Genomic DNA, 27,869 nt, shown 5'->3' with positions numbered 1-27,869 from the left:
CAACGCAACCTTTGAGTTCTCTTTTATGATGAGACGGAAGACCTCAAGATTTTATCAATGCGACCTCTTCCCTTATCTCTTCCAATGATTCCAATCCACTTTCTTATCTCTTATGCAAACAGAAGTCAGACACTTTGTACAGTGAGGAGCTGATCTCAGTCATTTTAATGCTGTGACATCTCTGAGCACATACATACATACATACATACATACATACATACAGTACTGCAACGTGAGTAATAAATAAAGAGGGACTGCTACATCGAATGATAAAATCTAAAACAATATACAGAAACACAAGCAAATATTTTATACTTTTTCTTACAATAAGTTTTAGTTTTATAAAAACAATGCCTGTTGGTAGACAAAGAATGAGCGGTTCCCTTTTGTTTGTGTGGGCGGGGCATAGTTTGATTGGCAGCTGGTGGGTGTGGTCTCTGATCAGATCTGGGGGGAGGGGACAGTGAGGATTCCTGTGGGCTTCATCTTGTTGATGCCTCCGTCCAGGGTGGTCACCCGAGGGTAGTTAACCTTCACCAGGTGGGTCGCAAACTGGATGGGGGACACCAAGAACAAGGCAAACCATTAACAACATTTACCATACATTTGACAAAGTAGCTACTGTAAGGTGTAAGTGTACTGAAGAAAAAGGTCTCTGCACACTTAGAGCAGATGCAGTCGTCTAGTTTCTGCAATGTGCATCTGATACAGGCCCTGATCTAGGTAAGAATGAGGAAACGTGTTTCTTCAACATAATAATAAAGAGCAACACTGTGTTGATATATGGTTGAAAAGATGCTGTAATACCGCTTTCCCAATTCTGACTTCTCCTGAACTGGAGCCTGTTGCAACTGGTGTTGCTCACCACATCTATGGCATCACATCTGGGGAATGAAGTTGTTCCCAGACTCTGGTTACTGTAGGTTAGGTGGTCTGCAACACATTCAGAATGGATTTGACCAGTCTTGTCCAGCTGGCAAGTTCAGCGGTACAGCAAGTACCTAGTGTACTGTAGCGCTTAAGGACAGTCTACGAATTCTTCCAACTCTCACTGATGATGCAACTGTGATGCTTGTGTTACCAAGACGTAAACCTGTCAATATGTTGGCTAGCATTGATCAGTGGGTGAGAGAGTTATATTTTGGTTTCATCTGACCATATGACATTCTCCCAATCCTCTTCTGGATCATCCAAATGCACTCTAGCAAACTTTAGACGGGCCTGGACATGTACTGGCTTAAGCAGGGGGACACGTCTGGCACTGCAGGATTTGAGTCCCTGGCGGCGTAGTGTGTTACTGATGGTAGGCTTTGTTACTTTGGTCCCAACTCTCTGCAGGTCATTCACTAGGTCCCCCCGTGTGGTTCTGGAATTTTTGCTCACCGTTCTTGTGATCATTTTGACCCCACGGGGTGAGATCTTGCGTGGAGCCCCAGATCGAGGGAGATTATCAGTGGTCTTGTATGTCTTCCATTTCCTAATAATTGCTCCCACAGTTGATTTCTTTAAACCAAGCTGCTTACCTATTGCAGATTCAGTCTTCCCAGCCTGGTGCAGGTCTACAATTTTGTTTCTGGTGTCCTTTGACATCTCTTTGGTCTTGGCCATAGTGGAGTTTGGAGTGTGACTGTTTGAGGTTGTGGACAGGTGTCTTTTATACTGATAACAAGTTCAAACAGGTGCCATTAATACAGGTAACGAGTGGAGGACAGAGGAGCCTCTTAAAGAAGAAGTTACAGGTCTGTGAGAGCCAGAAATCTTGCTTGTTTGTAGGTGACCAAATACTTATTTTCCACCATAATTTGCAAATAAATTCATAAAAAATCCTACAATGTGATTTTCTCGAAAAAAAAATCTCAATTTGTCTGTCATAGTTGACGTGTACCTATGATGAAAATTACAGGCCTCTCTCATCTTTTTGAGTGGGAGAACTTGCACAATTGGTGGCTGACTAAATACTTTTTTTCCCCACTGTATGGTTGAAAAGATGCTGTAATACCGCTTTCCCAATTCTGACTTCTCCTGAACTGGAGCCTGTTGCAACTGGTGTTGCTCACCACATCTATGGCATCACATCTGGGGAATGAAGTTGTTCCCAGACTCTGGTTACTGTAGGTTAGGTGGTCTGCAACACATTCAGAATGGATTTGACCAGTCTTGTCCAGCTGGCAAGTTCAGCGGTACAGCAAATACCTAGTGTACTGTAGCGCTTAAGGACAGTCTACGAATTCTTCCAACTCTCACTGATGATGCAACTGTGATGCTTGTGTTACCAAGATGTAAACCTGTCAATATGTTGGCTAGCATTGATCAGTGGGTGAGAGAGAAGAACACATTCAGAATGGATTTGACCAGTCTTGTCCAGTTGGCTAGGTACAGTATCTAGTGTAGCTCGAGGACAACCTCCAAATTCTTTCAAATAACACTGACGATTCTATTGTGGTGCTTGCATTAGCAAGTTGGATTTGTTTGCTAGCATTGATCAGTGGGCTGACAGAAGAACAAACATGACGTAAACTAACAAGCAAGGTGAAGTAGTAACCAAACATCACACCTTGGAGTAGAACATTACAGCCAAAACATTGGAATTGGTTCAGGGAAGTGCACTGGCTTGTCAATTATGAAAGATGCATTCATGTCTGGCCTTGACTTCACAAAGGCCCGCGGATGCCGTTAACGTTTAGAAACAGCCCCTGACCCTGTATCAATAGGACAAGGACGGAGCAAAAACATGCTGTGCATTAACAACCTTTCTTTACAACTGCTAAATGATGCAGTTGGCATGTTAGAGCACGTTAGGGCCCATACGTCTTCCAATAAAAAATATGAGAAGACGTGGACATACGAGACGGTTCTATTCCACCAATAAAGCTATGTTTAGAGGTTTCCCTGCACTATATATGGAATAGGGTGCCATGTTGGACCAGGCAGACCAGCATCAGCTAGTGTTCTGTTTAAATGAGACATCAAAGACAGTGCTGATTGAACCAAATAATTAAATATAGTTATTATATTCTAGAATGCCCTTCTAGCCAATCAGAAACATCTCTATTATGACATGTCTCTATGGGTGGAATATCATATTTCTGTGTTCTTCACTCCTGATGCTAGGTAGCAATGTGTGCAGGCGTGTGTCTCTGTATATATAAACTGTTATATTTACAGTCATGTTTTCATGCATGTTCCGATTGTAAATAGGCTATTCAGTTAGTAGATAAAAAAAAGTATAAATCAGACATAAATTCTATGACTACAGACCTGTGTGTTATACAACTCCAGTCTCACTGAGCCATGTATAGGGTACATCCCAAATGGCACTCGATTCCCTACATAGGGCACTTCTTTTGACCAGAGCCCTATGGGAATATGGTGCCATTTTGAATACACCCATAGACTGGGGGAGTAGGTGTGCTAGGAATTAAACAAACATTAATCACTAATGCATTAGGGTGTATGGACCTTGAGGTCCTTCTACAAACAGCATTTTTCACACACAAAAAAACATTCCCGTTTGCCTGCCAGGTCAAAACACATTTCTCACGGCTACATCTTCTCGACCAAATGAAGTGACAGAATGAATCGCAGGTGCTTTAATTCCCATGACATGGACCTCACTTATGTTTCACACTCACACACACACACACACACACACACACAAAGAATCCATTTCTTAAAGATCCTCAAACTAGACTGTCACAAATCTCCAAATGAGAAAAGAGCTTCAATCCAGCCTCAGGGCAGACTTATTTGGGACGGAAGGTCAAGCAAACAGTCCATTCGTTAAGAAAAACCGCATACGGCAGCCAGAGAGAAATTGAGAGAGGGAGGAAAAGTGAAAGTGAGAGAGAGAGAGAGAGGAAAAGAGAGATGGTAGAGAGGGAGAGAGAGAGAGGGAGAATAAGTAAAAGAGATTGAGGAAAGAAAAGGAAAGGAAAAGAGAGAGCGAGAGAGGGGGAGAGAAAGAGGGAACGAGAGAGTTAGAATCAGAGAGCAAGAGAGAGGGAAACTCACAACACCGAGACTGCAGCAGCGCACACATTCTAAGGAAGCATTTAAGCGAGGCTCCAAACAGAAGGACAGTCCAAAGCTCCCTCCCTGTAAACCCTTTAATCCTGTTGTGATGCCCGAGAAACCAGTAAGGTAAGTCCGTGACTAACGCACACACAACATCCACGCATGTTTAAATCCCAAATGAATACACCGCTGAGGTAAAGGACAAAGAAAAGAGAGCGGGATAAAAAGAGGAAGGGAAGGTGATGAAGGAGGAGAGTTTGCCTTTTACGCTATCCAGGTGGCAGTAGGCTCTGGTGGGGGGAAGATAAGACGACAGGAGAGGGAGCGAGGAGGTAGGAGAGCAGTGGAAGTGGCGTCAGGTAGACAGGGCTGCTCAGTAGGGCCTTCATCTAGAGCAACAAGGACATATTCCTTGTGTATCTGTCTGTAGCCCTGGGCTTTATCCTCCCTGCTCTGCAAATTGACTGAGACGTCTAAGAGCTACTGTGAGGCGGAGTCTCACAACAGACTTTGTAGTGCCAAGATATGCATGAGGCTTTATCCACTTGTTAGGATCATTAATATAGCGGTCTGAGTTGTTGAGCGGTGTCTACTTTGCTGTTCTCTGCTTGCTGTAAAGCACAACTCCAATGTGTGCCCACAACATTCAGGCAATATTACATATACAAATTTAGAACTTATTTGACGAATGAAAAACCAAAATGTGACTTCGAAGAGTCATCTCCTTTCCGCATTTTGGAGACGTAGACAGGTTGTTTTTCTATTGGCTGTGCAGACTGGCCGCTGTGTAGATGGGCAGGTCGACTTCATCACGGCGGTTCGTCTCACATCTGACCTTGAACCACACGTCACATCCACCCCAGAATGACTAGCCTGTCTGTGGTATTTCTTCTAAATGGTCTACTCTACCGCCTGCCAGTCTGTCACTATCTCTGTTTGTTACCATCTCCATTAGTCGGTCTCATCTCATTCAGAAGGCCAGATACACAGTAGTTTCCAAAGAGTTAACACAGAGGGTTTGGTTAGTATTTGGTTCACAGGCTAAGTTCATTCAGGTTGCCCATTCGGTAGACTTGCCTGACCAAATGGAGACTAGAATACCCATTTGGCATTTGAGGTTACCCATTCATTTCAATAGGACTACACGTCTTACTTACTTCATAGTAAGTATGGTCTCTCACTTTTCAAACGGGTCATTAAAAGGGGATGAGGGCCGCTAGACAAATAATGAACTCATTCTCTCCTTTTGGAATTACATGCCGGCCGTAACGGGAGTAAACGAAGATAGTTGCTCAGTGAAACTCCATATTTGGTGATCAACAAACGTATTTTGACATTTTAACGCTTGCAGAGCTGGTTAATGGGAGTTTGAATCTGAGCTTTCTGGGCGTTAGAGAGCTCTCTAATGCACAGATACTGGTTCATGTGACGCTGTGCGCTGACCTAAGGGGTTAAGATATCCCAGATATCCCCTCTTAAAGCCCTCTGATCACTGTGTGGATCTGAGAGGATCAGATCAGAACTATACCCCCTGTACTGGGGCTTCAAACTGGGCCTTCCCAGGCAAGAAGGCCAACCCTCAAAGGAGGCCAACTGTCATCTTGGGGACAAATGCCAAGAAGAGATGCAAGGTGATGCAACAGAATGCCACATGAATCATTTCTAAACATACAGTACATGTAGCCTAATACGCTGTGAGTTTATAATAAGGAGTTCAGGTGTTGGCCCCAGCATACTCTTCTGATTTGATGGATTATACTGAGGTGAATTAAACTAAAGATGGATTATACTGATGTGAATTAAAGTAAAAATGGATTATACTGAGGTGAATTAAAGTGAGGATGGATTATACTGCAGTGAATTAAAGTGAGGATGGATTATACTGAGGTGAATTAAAGTGTGGATGGATTATACTGCAGTGAATTAAAGTGAGGATGGATTATACTGAGGTGAATTAAAGTGAAGATGGATTATACTGCAGTGAATTAAAGTAAAAATGGATTATACTGAGGTGAATTAAAGTGAAGATGGATTATACTGCAGTGAATTAAAGTGAGGATGGATTATACTGAGGTGAATTAAAGTGAAGATGCTGTCTAAGTACATGTTTGAGAAGCAATTGGGATATACAGTGGGGAGAACAAGTATTTGATACACTGCCGATTTTGCAAGTTTTCCTACTTACAAAGCATGTAGGGGTCTGTAATTTTTATCATAGGTAATAAAAAATCCAGAAAATCACATTGTATGATTTTTAAGTAATGAATTTGCATTTTATTGCATGACATAAGTATTTGATACATCAGAAAAGCAGAACTTAATATTTGGTACAGAAACCTTTGTTTGCAATTACAGAGATCATACGTTTCCTGTAGGTCTTGACCAGGTTTGCACACACTGCAGCAGTGATTTTGGCCCACTCCTCCATACAGACCTTCTCCAGATCCTTCAGGTTTCGGGGCTATCGCTGGGCAATACGGATTTTCAGCTCCCTCCAAAGATTATCTATTGGGTTCAGGTCTGGAGACTGGCTAGGCCACTCCAGGACCTTGAGATGCTTCTTACGGAGCCACTCATTAGTTGCCCTGGCTGTGTGTTTCGGGTCATTGTCATGCTGGAAGACCCAGCCACGACCCATCTTCAATGCTCTTACTGAGGGAAGGAGGTTGTTGGCCAAGATCTCGCGATACATGGCCCCATTCATCCTCCCCTCAATATGGTGCAGTCGTCCTGTCCCCTTTGCAGAAAAGCATCCCCAAAGAATGATGTTTCCACCTCCATGCTTCACGGTTGGGATGGTGTTCTTGGGGTTGTACTCATCTTTCTTCTTCCTCCAAACAGGGCGAGTGGAGTTTAGACCAAAAAGCTATATTTTTGTCTCATCAGACCACATGACCTTCTCCCATTCATCCTCTGGATCATCCAGATGGTCATTGGCAAACTTCAGACGGGCCTGGACATGCGCTGGCTTGAGCAGGGGGACCTTGCGTGCGCTGCAGGATTTTAACCCATGACGGCGTAGTGTGTTACTAATGGTTTTCTTTGAGACTGTGGTCCCAGCTCTCTTCAGGTCATTGACCAGGTCCTGCCGTGTAGTTCTGGGCTGAACCCTTACCTTCCTCATGATCATTGATGCCCCACGAGGTGAGATCTTGCATGGAGCCCCAGACCGAGGGTGATTGACCGTCATCTTGAACTTCTTCCATTTTCTAATAATTGCGCCAACAGTTGTTGCCTTCTCACCAAGCTGCTTGCCTATTGTCCTGTAGCCCATCCCAGCCTTGTGCAGGTCTACATTTTTATCCCTGATGTCCTTACACAGCTCTCTGGTCTTGGCCATTGTGGAGAGGTTGGAGTCTGTTTGATTGAGTGTGTGGACAGGTGTCTTTTATACAGGTAACGAGTTCAAACAGGTGCAGTTAATACAGGTAATGAGTGGAGAACAGGAGGGCTTCTTAAAGAAAAACTAACAGGTCTGTGAGAGCCGGAATTCTTACTGGTTGGTAGGTGATCAAAAACTTATGTCACGCAATAAAATGCAAATTATTTACTTAAAAATCATACAATGTGATTTTCTGGATTTTTGTTTTAGATTCCGTCTCTCACAGTTGAAGTGTACCTATGATAAAAATTACAGACCTCTACATGCTTTGTAAGTAGGAAAACCTGCAAAATCGGCAGTGTATCAAATACTTGTTCTCCCCATAAGACATACACTACCATCAAAAAATGTCCTTGTTTTCCATGAAAACATACATGAAATGAGTTTGAATAGGAAATATAGCAAAATTAATAGGAAATGTAGTCATTGACAAAGTTAGAAATAATGATTTTTAATTGAAATAATAATTGTGTCCTTCAAACTTTGCTTTCGTCAAAGAATCCTCCATTTGCAGCAATTACAGCCTTGCAGACCTTTGGCATTCTAGTTGTCAATTTGTTGAGGTAATCTGAAGAGATTTCACCCCATGCTTCCTGAAGCACCTCCCACAAGTTGGATTGGCTTCATGGGCACTTCTTACGTACCATACGGTCAAGCTGCTCCTGTTGTGGAAAATAATCACTATACTTTATCAAAAATCTAAGTTCTTCCAGAGTTTTTGTAGAATCAAGAATGACTTTATTACAATTTCAACAAAGCCAGGCTAATCTACAGATTAGGCCCCCTCTCTCTCTCTTCCCTAGCTATATAGTCTCCTTCACACACACCCTAGCTTAAAATCCCTCCCTCTTCAGTTTCCCGCTCTTTATCGCTCCGCCCACTTCCTTTGTCTATGATGGTGGCTAAATTTGACTTTCATTCAGTTCAGAATCAATAGTAATACAATCAATCAATCCCTTATCTTGCAAAAACACTCATGTTTAGTTTAAACTCTGTTCAACCCCGGCTCTCGCGGGCTTGACCTGAACACTGATTGTTGAACATGACAGGTCTATACTTAAATCTTTCAAACATACAAAACCCTACCCCCATCATGCTGAAATCAATCAAGAAGATAGCAAAGGAGAGACAAAGGTTTAGCCTGAACTCTGTCCAACCCTGGCCACTCTTTCCAATTTGTTTGAGGAGAGAGGCAAAAGGCCACAGTCTGGTTTCAGTCTCTGATAAAGTAGGACAGCCATGGATTTAAGTAAGAGCGAGCCATTCGACCCTAGGTCAGATTCCCACTTCACACACACACACACACACACACACACACACACACACAATGAAATGACCCAATTAAGTTATTTGCCTAGCAACAAAGAATTCTAACTCTATGTTCGTGATTAACCCAGTTTTATCTCATAGTCCACTAAAAAATCTCCATCACTCCCACAACAGCACAATAGGGTTGAGATCTGGTGACTGTGCTGGCCACTCCATTACAGACAGAATACCAGCTGACTGCTTCTTCCCTAAATAGTTATTGCATAGTTTGGAGCTGTGCTTTGGGTCATTGTCCTGTTGTAGGAGGAAATTGGCTCCAATCAAGCGCCATCCACAGGGTATGGCATGGCATTGTAAAATGGAGTGATAGCCTTCCTTCTTCAAGATCCCTTTTACCCTGTACAAATCTCCCACTTTACCACCACCAAAGCACCCCAGACCATCACATTGCCTCCACCATGCTTGACAGATGGCATCAAGCACTCCTTCAGCATCCTTTCATTTGGTCTGCGTCTCACAAATGTTATTCTTTGTGATCCGAACACCTCAAACTTCGATTCGTCTGTCGATAACACTTTTATCCAATCTTCCATAACAGTAAAAATTGTCATTAATAGCAATGACAATAAATAATTCCATACAGCGAAAAACATACCCAAATCATACTTTTATGCTTCATTTCTAAAAATTGTGAGCACTACCCTTTGAAAGAAACACATTACAGTTCACAAATATGCTGAGAAGACAGCAAATAGCTTTTGCCCAGAAACAACTGAAGCATGCAGTATAGACAAGGTGAACTTATTTCAGTGGGGAAACACAAGCTGGACTCTTGTCTGATTGAACAATCCATGACTTCCGTATTACTTAGAGTGGAGGTCTGTGGAGGAACAGAACATGAGCCGAATTGAATCCTAAACAGTCTGGCTAGTTGAACTTGCAGGTGGAATAAATTAATCGCTCATTGTGCAAGCTAACCGTCTTAGCTGCAGGCACAGTGTGTGTGTGTGTGTGTGTGTGTGTGTGTGCGTAGGGTGCACATGCATACATGTGTGTTTGAGTGTGTGCGCATGCACTTGTGAATCAGAGCTCCCTTGTAAAATACAAATTGGTCTCAATGGGACTTCCCTGCATGAATAAAGGTTCAATGTGTGTGCATTTGCATTCACGCATGCACGTCTGTGTATCCCTAAACGTGTGTTTTCTCTCACCATGGCGGCGCTCTTCATGGCGTGGCTGATGACCACGATGACACGTCCCCTGAAGCTCTGGAGGATGCCGGTGGCCGGACACTGCACCAGCTCCCCGTCCGGAGAGAACGCTGTGCTGTAGGGGATGCTGATGCTGCCCGAGATGTGGCCTCGGCCGTAGCTGAACACCCTGGGTTAAGGGACAACGCTTTCAAATGTACACCAGTCTATGTAAAGTCTTTATGGTATTAAAGTGTCTTATTAGATGGCTGATAAAGTCAGGATCATTATGAAATGGTAAGAAGTTGAGATGATCTCAGATGACCTCAATAACTTATGGTGACCGATAAGTAATTATAAGAGGGCCATACACGCTTCTGTCAAACAATGCATTATAACCATAGTAGTTTGGGGGTGGGGCGATTTTTTTCATCCATGGGGAGAGGGGGAAGGGGGGGTGGAAAAAGGGTTTTGCCCGTGCTGCAGACGGCTATATCAGTCCACTAATACAGACTATTAAAGGCCCAGTGCACTACTTCAGCTTTTATAATAATAATAATAATAATAATAATAATAATAATAATAATAATAGAATATATATATATTATTTTTATTCTGATTTTTCAGGGGGTGCTGCAGCACCCTCAGCAACCCTACTTCCCACGGCTATGGTTATAACAACATCATAATTCATTAGATCTATTAGCATTCAGTAGTGATACCATAAGCTCCATAAAGGTGTTTTAATCAATGCATACCACTATGGTTATGAACGTCTGATGTGGTTTCTTACACTACAGTATAGTGGCGTTCAGCTAAACTGTTACCCAGTTTCATAAGTTAACTTTTAACTTTTTGAAGGTTCTGCAAGTGTTTTACATGTATCCTGTGCACTGTAAAAACAAAATATATACACTGCTCAAAAAAAATAATGGAACACTAAAATATCACATCCTAGATCTGAATGAATGAAATGATCTTATTAAATACTTTTTTCTTTACATAGTTGAATGTGCTAACAACAAAATCACACAAAAATTATCAATGGAAATCAAATGTATCAACCCATGGAGGTCTGGATTTGGAGTCACCCTCAAAATTAAAGTGGAAAACCACACTACAGGCTGATCCAACTTTGATGTAATGTCCTTAAAACAAGTCAAAATGAGACTCAGTAGTGTGTGTGGCCTCCACGTGCCTGTATGACCTCCCTACAACGCCTGGGCATGCTCCTGATGAGGTGGCGGATGGTCTCCTGAGGGATCTCCTCCCAGACCTGGACTAAAGCATCCGCCAACTCCTGGACAGTCTGTGGTGCAACGTGGCGTTGGTGGATGGAGCGAGACATGATGTCCCAGATGTGCTCAATTGGATTCAGGTCTGGGGAACGGGCGGGCCAGTCCATAGCATCAATGCCTTCCTCTTGCAGGAACTGCTGACACACTCCAGCCACATGAGGTCTAGCATTGTTTTGCATTAGGAGGAACCCAGGGCCAACCGCACCAGCATATGGTCTCACAAGGGGTCTGAGGATCTCATCTCGGTACCTAATGGCAGTCAGGCTACCTCTGGCGAGCACATGGAGGGCTGTGCGGCCCCCCAAAGAAATGCCACCCCACACCATGACTGACCCACCGCCAAACCGGTCATGCTGGAGGATGTTGCAGGCAGCAGAACGTTCTCCGCGGCGTCTCCAGACTCTGTCACGTCTGTCACGTGCTCAGTGTGAACCTGCTTTCATCTGTGAAGAGCACAGGGCGCCAGTGGCGAATTTGCCAATCTTGGTGTTCTCTGCACGGTGTTGGGCTGTAAGCACAACCCCCACCTGTGGACGTCGGGCCCTCATACCACCCTCATGGAGTCTGTTTCTGACCGTTTGAGCAGACACATGCACATTTGTGGCCTGCTGGAGGTCATTTTGCAGGGCTCTGGCAGTGCTCCTCCTGCTCCTCCTTGCACAAAGGCGGAGGTAGCAGTCTTGCTGCTGGGTTGTTGCCCTCCTACGGCCTCCTCCATGTCTCCTGATGTACTGGCCTGTCTCGTGGTAGCGCCTCCATGCTCTGGACACTACGCTGACAGACACAGCAAACCTTCTTGCCACAGCTCGCATTGATGTGCCATCCTGGATGAGCTGCACTACCTGAGCCACTTGTGTGGGTTGTAGACTCCGTCTCATGCTACCACTAGAGTGAAAGCACCGCCAGCATTCAAAAGTGACCAAAACATCAGCCAGGAAGCATAGGAACTGAGAAGTGGTCTGTGGTCACCACCTGCAAAACCAGTCCTTTATTGGGGGTGTCTTGCTAATTGCCTATAGTTTCCACCTGTTGTCTATTCCATTTGCACAACAGCATGTGAAATGTATTGTCAATCAGTGTTGCTTCCTAAGTGGACAGTTTGATTTCACAGAAGTGTGATTGACTTGGAGTTACATTGTGTTGTTTAAGTGTTCCCTTTAATTTTTTTGAGCAGTGTATATAAATAATGTTGATTCAAGGTACAATTGTATGGCAACCAGCTGCAATAGGATTGTGAGTTTTTCCCCAAAAAAGTTGTTGAACAAACTCAACAAAATGTGTGTGTGAAAATGTTGTTGACAAAACTCACAATCGTGTTGCAGCTGGTTGCCTTACAATTGTTTGTCAAATCATTCGTAAAAAATGTCTTGCAGTGTGGGGAGAAGGAGCCAGAAAATGTTTCCAATCCCTCATCCTGATAGAAGTCAGTTTAACACTGCTGCAGTAATAGAAAATGAATGAGTGGAGGGAAATGTCCCGCAGACCGCAGTTTCACTTTTATGGGCCTAAAACAGTGCAACTGGATATGATTTGGGGCTCTGACACTGTGATGAATTTCAGGCTCCGAATGCGGTCGTTTCAAATTTACAGTGCAATACATCTCCAGGCCCTGTGTTCACACCGTTTGTCTATTATAAAACACAGGGGTCTATAGTGGACTAGGCCAGTCGAGGGCTAGCTAACACCCCAAGGCCATGGTAGGCCGCTAGCTCCAATCAGATTAATAAATAAATAAAATAAATAAATTGGTCATTTAGCAGACGCTCTTATCCAGAGCGACTTACAGGAGCAATTAGGGTTAAGTGCCTTGCTCAAGGGCACATCGACAGATTTTTCACCTAGTCGGCTCGGGGATTAGAACCAGCGACCTTTCGGTTACTGGTACAACGCTCTTAACCACTAAGCTACCTGCCGCCCCTAGATCATCTCAACTTCTTAGATTAATTGCAGACACCACAAAAAATGTCTGTGCTCAACAGGAAGTCAAATATGCTTGATGTCCACAATATGGAAAATTCTTTATCATCATTTTCAATCAATCTTTAAATCAATAATTTCTCCACCTCTGTTTAGTCATGCATAATGAATACTACAAGATAAAACAAGATCACAGATTTTTTTTTTTTTTAAACCTTCTAGGTAAGTGCAATCAACTCCCACCACCACGACCACCACCCACCCAGAGTGTAATAATTGAATGTGTGCATGTCATTGTCTGTCAGAGGTGAAATTGAGAAAGGGGGTCTGTCTTGGTCTGTCAGACTAACAGAGTCTACCAGAAGTTTATACTATGAGACAGCAGCTGCTCTGGCTGCCAAAGACAGTCTCTAGAAATAGGAGGAGGAGGAGAGGAAATATTACGAGCCAGGTAAATGAAAGTAATAACTCAATCTCGCGGTGGGAGGGGGGTGGGTGAATGGGAGGAGGACGGGGAGGGTGGGAAGTGGAAGAGTGCTGAAATTGACATAATGAGGGAAAATAAAGAAAATAAAAGACAATTCGTCTGTTAAGCTCTGCTGAGTGCCAGGCGCTGAGGGAACAGTGAAAGCTAGGCACGAGCGAGCCAGAGAGAGGAACAAAAAGCATACTTGTATAACTGAATAATAATTCTCTGGCTTGCTCCGTTTCCGAGAGTAGTTATCGACATCATTGCTACATAATTTTAAGATGAACAGTGCTCAGCTGCTTTCCTAAAGCACTTTAGACCACATCCTAAATTATTCCTGGGAAGAGAGAGGCCATTTATGATGGTTACAGTACCCACTGCATTATACACACTGACACATTTCACTTTAGTGGATTTCACTTGAGTTACTGGATCTTCGCTCTAGAACCCCTAAATGTAAGGTAGGCTACACGACTGTTGTTTAAAACAGCTGTGCACTAAATACTTAAAAAGGTAGCTACATTCTGAAATCTGGTTCAATTATTATTTAAATTCTTGAATATATGCCAGAATCTCATAATGTCGCTTTCCCAGGCATGGAAACCAACCACTAGTAAAGAAACTGGATTGGTGTGATCAATTGAATAACTTTGTGACCAACAGGAGAACCAAAGCTGTAATTTATCTCACAATGATCACAATGCAGGGTGGCCAGCTCTAAGTGGCCCAAATCCCACTTTGTTATTCTGGGTCAGGAGCCCTGGGGACCCCCTGTCTATCAGGACTCTATAGAATGGAGAGGACTTAGTCTGAGGGAGGAGGGTTGCCAGATATTCTACCACTAATCCCCCTGATTAATGTAGCTTTAACTCCCCCTTAAACAATTACCATTCCACTGACCTCCGACGATGACTCTTGAGAGTGGCTCACTTTAAAGATGAAAGAGTATTGGTTACATACCACTGGAAAGTCTACTCCTTATAAACTGAACAACTAAACTGTCAGGGAAATACAAGTAGAAGAAAACAAACACGCCATATCTGCACACAAACTGTGTTTTTGTGTGTGATAATGCACTTTTATGAATAGCCCAGCCAAGATGGATTACAGGGTTATTGAATCTGGCAACCCGTTTTTAATCTAAGGGATTTATCAGGGGTATCCATGGGGAGTGTGTGGTGCGCTGAGTGTGTGTTGGGCTGTGTTGTGTACCCTCACACACACACACACACTATAATTAATCAATAATTCAGCCGCACCCGCTGAGGGAACAAATCACACCCCACCAAAGAGTCTCAGTCTTTTCATTTCTCCAAAAAAGGTAAAGAAAAAAACGTGCCTGGGTAAGTCTAGGTAATTATAACCAGAGGTTAAGTTGGACTTCTTATCAAATCAAACCCCCTGCACATTCGCTCTCCTTATTTTCTTAGCACACACTGTTATCCAGGGTGACTTTGTCCGTTGGCTGTAAAATGTGCCAGACGTGTTCACACCCACTGATAAGGGCTGGAGGTTTTTCTAGGAGAATTACTTCAGGGACTTCAACAATGTTACCTTATACAAGGTCAATTCACAACCAAGGCAGTCTCACTTTAGTAATAGATTCCCATGGCTAACCGGCAGGTGAAAGCAGCTTCTCCAATCAGCAGAGTATATCAGTCTCTCTCACACCTCTGATTTTCACAGGTATTCTGCACCCTGCAACAAAAAAGTCCAAAAGGGCTGTTTGACTAGTAACTAATTAAATCAGTTCAATGCCATGGACACCAACAGGTATCTGCAAATGACAAATGTTTTTCAGTTGACACATAAACCTCCCATCCAGTGGAGGTTTCGTAACTTTAGCCCACACAAGTAGTTTTTGCTAGTAGTGGCTAACAGGCGGCTAACAGGCTAGCAGGTGGTTAACAGGCTAGCAGGTGGTTAACAGGCTAGCAGGTGGTTAACATTATTTTAATTTTATTTTTAGTCATTTAGCAGACGCTCTTATCCAGAGCGACTTACATGAGCAATTAGGGTTAAGTGCCTTGCTCAAGGGCACATCGACAGATGTTTCACCTAGTTGGCTCAGGGATTAGAACCAGCGACCTTTCGGTTACTGGCACAACGCTCTTAACCACTAAGCTACCTGCTATGGGGTGGCTAACAGGCTAGCAGGTGGCTAACATGGGGTGGCTAACAGGCTATGGTGTAGCTAATAAGCTCCCGAGTGGCACAGCGGTCTAAGGCACGGCATCTCAGTGCTAGAGGTGTCACAACAGACCCTGGTTCGATTCCAGGCTGTATCACAATCCGGCCGTGATTGGGAGTCCCACAGGGCGGCGCACAATTGGCCCAGCATCGTCCGGGTTTGGCCGGGGTAGGCCGTCATTGTAAATAAGAATTTGTTCTTAACTGACTTGCCTAGTTAAATAAAGGTTCAATAAAATATCAAATAAAAATAAGCAGGTAGAATGGATTCTCCTCAGGTCCAGACTGTGGTGCAGTAGCTAACGCTCCAGACCTCCATACTCTCCTCAGCCAGATAGAGGAGAGCACAGAAGGCAAGCCTGTTCTTGTACACAGGGCCAGAGCCATATACACAGCCAATGTGTACTCTGCACAAGGCCATGGCCGAACTGAACCAATAAAAAATATTTCCAAGACAGTGTACTAGCAGTGCGTGAATGAGGTAGATCAGTCTTGATGGAGCTAAAAGCTACATGCAAGCCTAACACACACACTGTCGGTGGTACTACACAGCCTGCAGGTGAAAAGCATATTTAAATCGGTGATCCCTTCTCTAGAGGCATAGCCAAGGTCAATAACACGTGCATTTATTCAGCAGAGGTACAGTACAACATGCTATAAATTCCCCTTCAAAGTAAAACAGAACACTTGGGCTCTCGTCTCCCTATGTGGTGCTAACACAAAAACAGCCTGGAGGTAGAAGAAGAGGCATATTTTAATAATCTGCCCTGAAGACCTCTGTCTCTGCTGTGCTTGCTCTTTGAAGTCTAGACCGGGTTTACTGTAAAAGCACTTTGTGACAACTGCTTAATGTGCTGGTGTAGAAAAGGCTTCATTCATTTAACCGATCAATTGATTGATTGAGGGATACCCCTGTCTCTCTCTCTCTCTCTCTCTTTCTCACACACACACACACACACAAGGATACTCCTCGATGCTGCGGATGTCGACGGCAAGGATCTTTGGCTTGCTGGCCTTGATCCTCTTGGTTTGGCCCCCCACCGACAGCTCACACAGGTCAATGAGGTCCTCGGCTGAGATACGGGGGGACACCTCGGCTTTCAGGTCACTCAGCGCCAGGGGCTCCCGTGACTGGAGAGAAGGAGATAAGAGAGGGAGAGAAAGTTATTATGACCCCTCAGGTAGAATAGGTTCCCTCAGAATACGGTTTGTTATTTAGTTGGCCAGCAAACATCGAATTCTCATAGGAAGACTTTAATATCTTGCCTCCCGAGTGGCGCAGTGGACTAAGGCACTGCGGCAGTGCTAGCTGTGCCACTAGAGATCCTGGTTCGAATCCAGGCTCTGTAGTAGCCGGCCGCGACCGGGAGACAATTACAATTACAATTACAATTTAGTCAATTAGCAGACGCTCTTATCCAGAGCGACTTACAGGAGCAATTAGGGTTAAGTGCCTTGCTCAAGGGCACATCGACAGATTTTTCACCTAGTCGGCTCGGGGATTAGAACCAGCGACCTTTCGGTTACTGCCACTACGCTCTTAACCACTAAGCTACCTGCCGCCCCATGGGGCGGCGCACAATTGGCCCAGCATCGTCCAGGGTAGGGGAGGTAATGGCCGGCAGGGATGTAGCTCAGTTGGTAGAGCATGGCGTTTGCAACGCCAGGGTTGTGGGTTCGATTCCCACGGGGGGTATGAAAAATAAAAAATAATGTATGCACTCACTAACTGTAAGTCGCTCTGGATAAGAGTGTCTGCTAAATGACTAAAATGTAAATGTAAAATGGTGACAATAACAGCATTCAGTGGTACAGTACAATAGCTTTGTCAGTCTTTTGTAAATATGTAAATACTGTATGTAGTTCTCGAGGAAGGACCCGAAACTGTATCAGTACCATTGCCGGCAAAGCAGAAAATACATTGACCTGAGGACAGAGGATTTTGGAGAGGCACTCTCCCTTTCCAGTCTACACTACAGGATAATGCTGCCCTGGAGGTGACAGAGCAGACAGGCTCTGATCAGCAGTGTTAATGGGGAGGGCCTAGCCAGGGAGTCCATTGGTACTGTGGCTATTTGTCATCAAAGCCTTGAGAGTATAAGCAGGTTTTAGGAGTCTGTGTGGCAGGGACAATGATGGCACTCAGGTGCCGGTATCTCTTGTGAACAGCGTGCAGCCTGAGGAGGAATCGGACTTAGCTTTCCCTTTATAAGCAGTCTTGACATCTCTAGGGGTGCGCCACTGAAGTTCTGCGTTCCAAATTACTCATGTATAATGTCACCTAATCCTTAAAGCTCCCACGAAAAATCTTGGAAATATATCAAATTACAGTATCTACGGCAATACATGGCAAGGGGCAGGTGATATGCGTCAATGCATCATCTGAAGTAGAACTTTTAGACGGATGGCGACACCTTTGGCAGTTGAATGTATTCAAAAAAAGATATCCTCCTCGGGATTCAGCACAAATCAAGTTGTAAAGACCCCTCATGTTCACTGACGGCGGGAGAGAGAGAGAGCGAGTGAGAGAGAGAGGATGGGATAGTGGGATGATTGATAGTGGTATATGCATCAACGAGCCCGATGATCTGCTGGCACAGATCACACATTTCACTGGCTGTCATGAGTCATTGGGAAGCACGGAGCATGAACGAGAGAGCAGGGGTGAGAGGAAGAGAGAAAAAGAGAGAAAGAGCAATAAAGAGAGAATGAAGAAGAGAGAACTCAAAAAATACAAGGGGCAAACAAGGAGAGGATGAAGATGAAGATGAAGAAGAGTGCTTTACTCATACAAACGAGAGGCTGTTCACTATCATTAGGTTCAGTGGGTGTATTTCATTCACTTAACTGTGCAGTCATTGAATGGGAGGGAGGCACTCAATGCTTTAAGACCTCAGAGTGTCTTTGCAACGCATACAACCACACAGAGTTGAACTAAAACACACACCAGAAAACAGGCTCTGAATGAGCCAAACAAACAATCAAATCAGACAACGTGTCTTGCTTGAAGGAATGCTTTTAAAAGATGACTGCTCTCTTCTGTTCAGAGAAGACACAACACCATCACATTAGGTGTAGTGTTGGTTGGCATCTATGTTACGGTACAACATGAGGTGAGTGGCAGGCGATTGCCGTGCCAACCTGAAGGAGTCAACGTAGACACTAATCAGTTCGGAACACATCGTTGGCTGTAATTGATTGACAGGCTAATGTTTTGAGAGGAGATGTTATGTTTTGGTAGTAGTGGCACCAGGATGGTTGGCCGCTGTGATGTCTGAGGTAGAGGGGTCGTCAACCAGCCATTAGAATGTTTTCACACTTTAACAGTGTTAGTTTTCATCCGCTGTTGTACAATATGATATAAAACACAGGAAAACTGAATTTTGACTGCACTGGGCCTTTAAGGCCCATAAGTCAACATGTACGTGTTCCTCCAGCTTTAGTACTGGTACCCCGTGTACATAGCCACGTTATCGTTACTCAATGTCTTTTTAATCCTCGTGTTATTTTTTTCACTATTCTTTTTCTATTTTCCTCTCATCATTGTTGGGAAAGGACCGTAGGTAAGCATTTCACTGTTACACGGATTTAAAAAAAGGTGCCATCTAAAACCTAAAAGGGTTCTTCGGCTGTCCCCATAGGAGAACCCTTTTTAGTTCTAGGTAGAACCCTTTTGGTTCCAGGTAGAATCATTTTGGGTTCCATGTAGAACCCTTTCTACAGAGGGTTCTACAAGCAAGTGACAAATAAAATTTGATTTGAAGTCACTAAACAGCCATGACTGATAGGACTCCATAAAGAGGTAATAACGGCTGTACAATGATTACACAAACACGCACACACACACGCACAAGCACAGCCACGGGCACACACACACACAAACAGACTGTCTGACTGAAGCACTGACACCAACACAACAAATAGTTTGCATTAGCACAGGCAAACAGTAAGCACCTTATCCAAACAGGAGTGCGGAAGTAGGAGAATGACTGATAAGAGCAATCCATTATGATGATAACTATTGCTTAATGTTTTGAACTGGATGATGTCAGAAAAGAGATGCCACGATCAATATAAAGCTCTTTAAACCTAGGCCTATACTGCATTAAGAGAGGACTAAGAAATGCCATACATTTTTATGATTAGACAACTTTAACCTACTCTATACACACATACACACACACCAGTATGAACCCACACACACACTATACACACACACACACACACACACACACACTACACACAACAGTATACACACACAACAGTATGAACCCACACATACACACACACACACACACACACACACACAACAGTATGAACCCACACACACACACAAACACACTATACACACACACACACACACACACTACACACAACAGTATACGTGATGGGGCCTAACTGGAGACACTGATAATAAGAATTTAAGAATGGTGGTCCTCTGTAGCTCAGTTGGTAGAGCATGGTGCTGGCAACGGCAGGATAGCGGGTTTGATTCCCGGGACCACGCGTAGGGAAAATGCATGCACGCATTGATTGTAAGTCGCTTTGGATAAAAGTGTCTGCTAAATAGCATTATTATATAATATAACGACCCAGGCCCTGTTCAGTAGGGAGAAAGCATTTTGAAATGGTGCGAAACAGGGAGAACATTTTCACATTTGTCCAATACCTATGCAGATTTGTACTCTCTGTTGCAAAACACTTTGTGACAGTGTGCACTACTGAACACGACCCAGAGCTTGTTTTTCTCACCAACATTTACTGTGCAGAGGAACCTGATAGCCCCTATTGGTTTACATGATCAACTGCATGGGAACATGAATGTACAGTACAATAGCTACAACGCCCATCATGGCGATAACCAGTTTAGACTGAGGTCTAGTGATAATGAATAGCTAACAGCTGTCTTGTACAATCACCATGCAGGGATTGGTCATCACAATATGAACTCCCATACATACAGGGCAATTATCCCTCAGTGTAACTCTATACGGCAGGCATTTTCAATTACTCCCATTATAGTCATGGTGACGTACAGACATACAGTTACAGTATTACCGTACAGTCAGCATTAGCACAAATGCTGGCATATTTTCTCAAGGCATGACCCTATCCCCTATCAAGGATTTCACTGTAAATTGCAGTCGCGACATACCAGATTAATTCAAATCAGAAAATGATCAGAAAATGGCTAACTTGATACCTGGGAGCCGCTATGAATCCATTAAGGAATAACCTTCACAAAGAAATAAAGGATTCCAAAGGATCTAGGATCAGTTTTTCCTTTTAGATCATATTGAATAAGATGATATGGACGGGGAGGGGGGATCCTAGAACAGCACTTTATAAATACGGACCCCAATGTGTTTTATGTTCCATTAATGGCCACGCAGCAGTTACCAATGTTCATCTCAACTAAAGTGAAGTAACTTTTCTGGCAGCAGGGGCAAGCAGAGCAGGGTGGCACTTTTCATAAAATGACTGTGTGTTTTTGCTGACAGACAGACTCGAGCTAGGCCCAGAGCGGAGCCGGGTCCTGGGTCCAGGCCTACAGTAAACACTTCATTTCTCTGGTGTCATGAAAACAGGATCTCGCCCGGATTTAATGAAATGTTCTTGGGAAATTGAATAAATTACTCACTGCACGCTATAGGGCATACATTCAACCATAGCAGATATGAACTCAACACACATATTGAGAAATAAAATGACAGAATCCATCTTCAGATGTGGTCGTTTCTTACAACTTCTGGGTGTCCAGTAAAACGCGGTATTAGCAGACTAGGGTCTTGGAGGAGAGTATTTTAAAAGAGGAGAAGTAACTATTTCACGTGCAATTCAAAAAACTGGAAAAGGATATACTATAACGCTATTCACTGAAATGTATGGAACACACAGCAGTAGAAGACAGTGATAAGAAATAAAGTAGGAAGCACTATGGTTTTGGTATCCCACGGTTTCTGTAGATGCATTAAAACCATCACTCCTACAGTGGGGGAAAAAAGTATTTAGTCAGCCACCAATTGTGCAAGTCCTCCCACTTAAAAAGATGAGAGAGGCCTGTAATTTTCATCATAGGTACACGTCAACTATGACAGACAAAATGAGAAAAAGAAATCCAGAAAATCACATTGTTTTCATTGGATTTTTTATGAATTTATTTGCAAATTATGATGGAAAATAAGTATTTGGTCAATAACAAAAGTTTCTCAATACTTTGTTATATACCCTTTGTTGGCAATGACACAGGTCAAACGTTTTCTGTAAGTCTTCACAAGGTTTTCACACACTGTTGCTGGTATTTTGGCCCATTCCTGCATGCAGATCTCCTCTAGAGCAGTGATGTTTTGGGGCTGTCGCTGGGCAACACGGACTTTCAACTCCCTCCAAAGATTTTCTATGGGGTTGAGATCTGGAGACTGGCTAGGCCACTCCAGGACCTTGAAATGCTTCTTACGAAGCCACTCCTTCGTTGCCCGGGCAGTGTGTTTGGGATCATTGTCATGCTGAAAGACCCAGCCACGTTTCATCTTCAATGCCCTTGCTGATGGTAGGAGGTTTTCACTAAAAATCTCATGATACATGGCCCCATTCATTCCTTCCTTTACACAGATCAGTCTTCCTGGTCCCTTTGCAGAAAAACCACCCCAAAGCATGATGTTTCCACCCCCATGCTTCACAGTAGGTATGGTGTTCTTTGGATGCAACTCAGCATTCTTTGTCCTCCAAACACGACGAGTTGAGTTTTTACCAAAAAGTTCTATTTTGGTTTCATCTGACCATATGACATTCTCCCAATCCTCTTCTGGATCATCCAAATGCACTCTAGCAAACTTCAGACGGACCTGGACATGTACTGGCTTAAGCAGGGGGACACGTCTTGCACTGCAGGATTTGAGTCCCTGGCGGCGTTGTGTGTTACTGATGGTAGGCTTTGTTACTTTGGTCCCAGCTCTCTGCAGGTCATTCACTAGGCCCCCCGTGTGGTTCTGGGATTTTTGCTCACCGTTCTTGTGATCATTTTGACCCCACGGGGTGAGATCTTGCGTGGAGCCCCAGATCGAGGGAGATTATCAGTGGTCTTGTATGTCTTCTATTTCCTAATAATTGCTCCCACAGTTGATTTCTTCAAACCAAGCTCCTTACCTATTGCAGATTCAGTCTTCCCAGCCTGGTGCAAGTCTACAATTTTGTTTCTGGTGTCCTTTGACAGCTCTTTGGTCTTGGCCATAGTGGAGTTTGGAGTGTGACTGTTTGAGGTTGTGGACAGGTGTCTTTTATACTGATAACAAGTTCAAACAGGTGCCATTAATACAGGTAATGAGTGGAGGACAGAGGAGCCTCTTAAAGAAGAAGTTACAGGTCTGTGAGAGCCAGAAATCTTGCTTGTTTGTAGGTGACCAAATCCTTATTTTCCACCATAATTAGCAAATAAATTCATAAAAAATCCTACAATGTGATTTTCTGGATTTCTTTTCTCAATTTCTGTCATAGTTGACGTGTACCTATGATGAAAAGTACAGGCCTCTCTCATCTTTTTAAGTGGGAGAACTTGCACAATTGGTGGCTGACTAAATACTTTTTTCCCCCACTGTATAAGATGGTATTAATAAGAAAAACTGGATTCAGGTCAATACACTGTGCAAACGCTGTGCAGCGCAAGGGAGGTTTAGCTGCAAAACTACAAACTATTCTACACATGACATTTGCACTGTAACATTATTCTACTACTAGCAACTAACTTCGAATTATTTTTGAGTGACAATGACATGAACATACAGTATATTCAGCATGACATTCATGTGAACATTATAATATGATTACTTTTTGGTTGTAATGTGAAATGCACTCATAACTTAGCTATGACAGCAATATATTTAGACTACTTTGTGTTTGCCTGTGCTTGCTAGCAATAGCCACTAGCCAGCCAGCAGCCCTGGGTGGAGCATTGCACCCTGGGAGTTCAAATGCACTCTAGTATGCTGTGTTAAAATCCATTTTATTTCTATGGTGTGTAAACTATTGCAATATAGTGTGTAAACTATTGCAATATAGAAGCTTCAGAAATGAGCATCAAAGTGTTTTTTATGTCTTAATGAATAATGAATCAAAATGTAGCTGTAACAAATAAGCTGTCATGAATGATGACCCAATAATTGGACCCAATATTATGACCATAGCTGAGCAAATTAACCCTGACATGTATCAGATTACATTTTTAAAACAGTACCATTATTTTGTATGCGCTGAGTCTCAGATATGGTTTTGCATCAGCACAATTTAAGACATTCTTCTGTTATTTAATATAGTGTTTTATTAAATAGAAGATATTATAATTGTTATTTTAGTTGTTCTGCCATTTATCAACATATTGTTAAATGTTTAAAAAAATTAAGCCCAGTGGTTATTCTGTGACTTAAACTAATACACTTTTTCTTTTTTTGCCGTGGCATCGTTTCAGTATCAAGTATCGCTTTGGTATCGTGATACTAAACCTGGTATTGAAGTCAAAATTCTGGTATCGTGACAACACTAATGCAGACAGGTGTGTGTGTGTCTGTGTGTGTGTGTGAGTGAGAGTGTGTGTGTGTTATCCGATGGAGGATTGAGGGCATTCCAGATGAATGTGGTCATCGATCAATACCGACCACATCATACAAATCAGGGCCTCGGCTTGCGACGTGACTGACAAAGATTAGAGCAATCATTCCAGGCCCATCACACAGGAGATGGGGTTGATGCAGCTGACAACAGTGTAAGTTGCTCTGGATAAGAGCATCAGCTAAATGACTAAAATGTACAATTAACAAGTCAAGTAAGTCTGCTGATGAGTGGCCAGGACTGATGCATGTACCCTCAGGAGGGGGGCTGGAGGTCTGGGGGAGCCCTGGAGGTCTAGGGGGGCAATGGGGCGCCCAGAAACTGGACGTGTTTATATGGTTTAGGGTTGAGCCCCCCGTGTCCGTGTTAACCAGCCATTAGGCTCAGATTCCAACCCAGGATTTATTCCACTTGGACCATCATAAATTAACAGCCAGTCAAAGCTGACAGCCTGGCCAGTAGCGAAATCCCGGAAAATGGAAACCTCCAATAAATAATATATGAAAGATAGAGCAACTGGAAAAACACTGACTGATCTCGGAATGAATTAATAAAGCAATATGGCGGCCATTTTGGGTCTAGAGTTCTCACTGACCCTCAATGTCCCCCATCTCCATTACATGTATACTGTAGTACCGTCTGTCTGAGAATGAGGCAGTCTACATTTTACTAAATGTCACCGAGAGAGTTACAGAGAGCAACCAATAGACATGTGGCGTACGATTTCATTAGGGTGTGAAAACCACACAAGAGAATCCACACAAGTGGCACATTCTGTCTATGACATCACCGCTCAATCGAGGGGACTAGCACAACCCATGTCTGAGTGAGAACACATGTAAATTTATGATGAGATAGGTGGATTGAGGTAGCAATCCAAGTCCTTTCTTGAGAGGGACAGACAGCTACAATCAGGTTAAATAGGGCCCACTGCCTTACAGCAAGGCTTGTCTGGACATGAAGGAGTTAGAATAGTTAAATGGTGTGTGTGTGTGTGTGTGTGTGTGTGTTCTAACTTGACTATCCTCACAAGGATAGTATAAAAAAAGAAATCCAAAAAAAGGGGACATTTCACCCCAAAAGGAAAAAGGCTATTTTAGGCTTAGGGGTTAGGTTTAGGATTACAATTAGGGTTTAGGTTTATGGTTAGGAGTTAGGGTTAAAGTTAGGATTTGGATGTGTGTGTGTGTGTGTGTGTGTGTGTGTGTGTGTGTGTGTGTGTGTGTGTGTGTGTGTGTGTGTGTGGTGTGTGAGTTTGGACCATGCGTGGATGTGAGTGAGTACATACAGCTCTGGAAAAAATTAAGAGACCACTGCAAAATTATCAGTTTCTCTGGTTTGACTATTTATAGGTATGTATTTTTGTTTTATTCTATAAACTACTGATAACATTTCTCCCAAATTCCAAATAAAAATATTGTCATTTAGAGCATTTATTTGCAGAAAATGACAACTGGTCAAAATAACAAAAAAGATGCAGTGTTGTCAGACCTCGAATAATGCAAAGAAAATAAGTTCATGTTCATTAAAAAAAAAACACAATACTAATGTTTTAACTTAGGAAGAGTTCAGAAATCAATATTTGGTGGAATAACCCTGATTTTCAATCACAGCTTTCATGCGTCTTGGCATGCTCTCCACCAGTCTTTCACATTGATGTTGGGTGACTTTATGCCACTCCTGGCGCAGAAATTCAAGCAGTTCAGCTTTGTTTGATGGCTTGTGACCATCCATCTTCCTCTTGATCACATTCCAGAAGTTTTCAATGGGGTTCAGGTCTGGAGATTGGGCTGGCCATGACAGGGTCTTGATCTGTTGGTCCTCCACCCACACCTTGATTGACCTGGCTGTGTGGCATGGCGCATTCTCCTGCTGGAAAAAACAATCCTCAGAGTTGGGGAACAATGTCAGAGCAAAAGGAAGCAAGTTTTCTTCCAGGACAACCTTGTACGTGGCTTGATTCATGCGTCCTTCACAAAGACAAATCTGCCCGATTCCAGCCTTGCTGAAGCACCCCCAGATCATCACCGATCCTCCACCAAATTTCACAGTGGGTGCGAGACACTGTGGCTTGTAGGCCTCTCCAGGTCTCCGTCTAACCATTAGACGACCAGGTGTTGGGCAAAGCTGAAAATTGGACTCATCAGAGAAGATGACCTTACTCCAGTCCTCTACGGTCCAATCCTAACGGTCTTTTGCAAACCTCAGCCTGGCTCTTCTTTGCTTCTCATTGATGAAGGGCTTTTTTCTAGCTTTGCACGACTTCAGCCCAGCCCCTAGGAGCCTGTTTCGAACCGTCCTCGCCGTGCACTTCACCCCAGCTGCCGTTTGCCATTCTTTTTGTAGGTCACTTGATGTCATCCTACGGTTGTTGAGTGACATTCGAATGAGTTGGCGGTCATCCCGGTCAGTAGAGAGTCGTTTTCGCCCTCTGCCGGTCTGTAGCTTTGTTGTCCCCAATGTCTGCTGCTTGAACTTGTTCTTATGAACCGCCGTCATTGAAATTTTAAGGATGGAAGCAACCTGACGCTCACTGTATCCCTCTGCCAGTAAAGCCAGAATTGAACCCTTCTTTTCCTCACTCAAAACTTTTCTTTTCAACTCTTTTGGCATGGTCAATAGTTATTTTTGGATTAATATTACTTTTGAGGTACTATTAGCTCTGTTTTTGTTATCCAGCTGTTCCTATTGCAAGAGGATAGTGATGACCACAGCAGTGGTTTTTATACTTTTCCTCGTTAAATAAGATTTGTTTCAGGTGATTCACCTAATCAGTACCTAATTCAGTAGAATGAGGTGTGCCTGAGTTGGAATTCAACAGACACTGGAATGGAATGGCTGTCATACATGTAGAGATGCTGATTTAAGAAAAATGTGCAGTGGTCTATTAATTTTTCCCAGAGCTGTATATGTGAGTGCGTGAGTGAGTGAGTGAGTGAATGTGTCCATATCTGTGTGTGCGTGAGTGTGCGATGATGGAGGAGCGCTCACCAGGTCCGTCTTGGGCATGTCCTGATAGTCTGAAGAGTAGTAGTTGGCAGTCTTGCCGAAGCCGTTGGTGCTGCAGTCTCCCTGGGCCTTGGGGGGCTGGGCATGCTGACGGTATGTGGCGCTCTTGGGAGTCCAGCAGAACAGGTTGATGGATTCCCGGACGCAGCGCTCAATGTCAATCTCTGGATGAAGGAATAGGAAGGGAACCAAAGATAACAGGCGTTCATATGGTTGTCATGTTTTTATTATTGATAGATATTTATTTATTTATTTATGTAGGCCGTACTTGGCAGATAGAAGCTGAATTGCAGCACATAGAACTAATTAAATATGTAAACAAAAATGTTTTACATTTTTTTTTATCAGGAAGTCAGGATGGGAGCTGAAGCAGTTCGTATTTGGTAGCGTGAAAGGCCTGAGCGGAGAGTTCCTCACTAAGTGGTGGAATCTCTGATAAAAACGGGTGTGTCTGTGAAAGTGAATGAATGACTTCACAAACTCCAGAACTCATGAATGACATCTAAAACAACTTTCACGCCTTTATCCAT

The 27,869-nt window shown here is 43.4% G+C and overlaps 1 protein-coding gene across 1 annotated transcript; it reads right to left on the bottom strand.

Moving 5' to 3' along the window:
- Nucleotides 1–138: 138 nt before the first annotated feature.
- On the bottom strand, nucleotides 139–27,869 carry LOC311109978 (TBC domain-containing protein kinase-like protein; the record flags this gene model as incomplete). Its single annotated transcript, XM_084188490.1, has 5 exons — nucleotides 139–552; nucleotides 9,877–10,036; nucleotides 16,697–16,860; nucleotides 27,322–27,503; nucleotides 27,821–27,869. The coding sequence occupies 5 exons, from the start codon at nucleotides 27,867–27,869 to the stop codon at nucleotides 442–444; spliced, it is 666 nt and encodes a 221-aa protein (XP_084044616.1). The 3' UTR covers nucleotides 139–441.

This window comes from Coregonus lavaretus (assembly GCF_964263955.1).
Source record: "Coregonus lavaretus genome assembly, contig: SUPER_35_unloc_1, whole genome shotgun sequence".
Taxonomy (NCBI): Eukaryota; Metazoa; Chordata; class Actinopteri; order Salmoniformes; family Salmonidae; genus Coregonus; species Coregonus lavaretus.
This window is presented reverse-complemented; position numbering and strand designations above follow the sequence as displayed.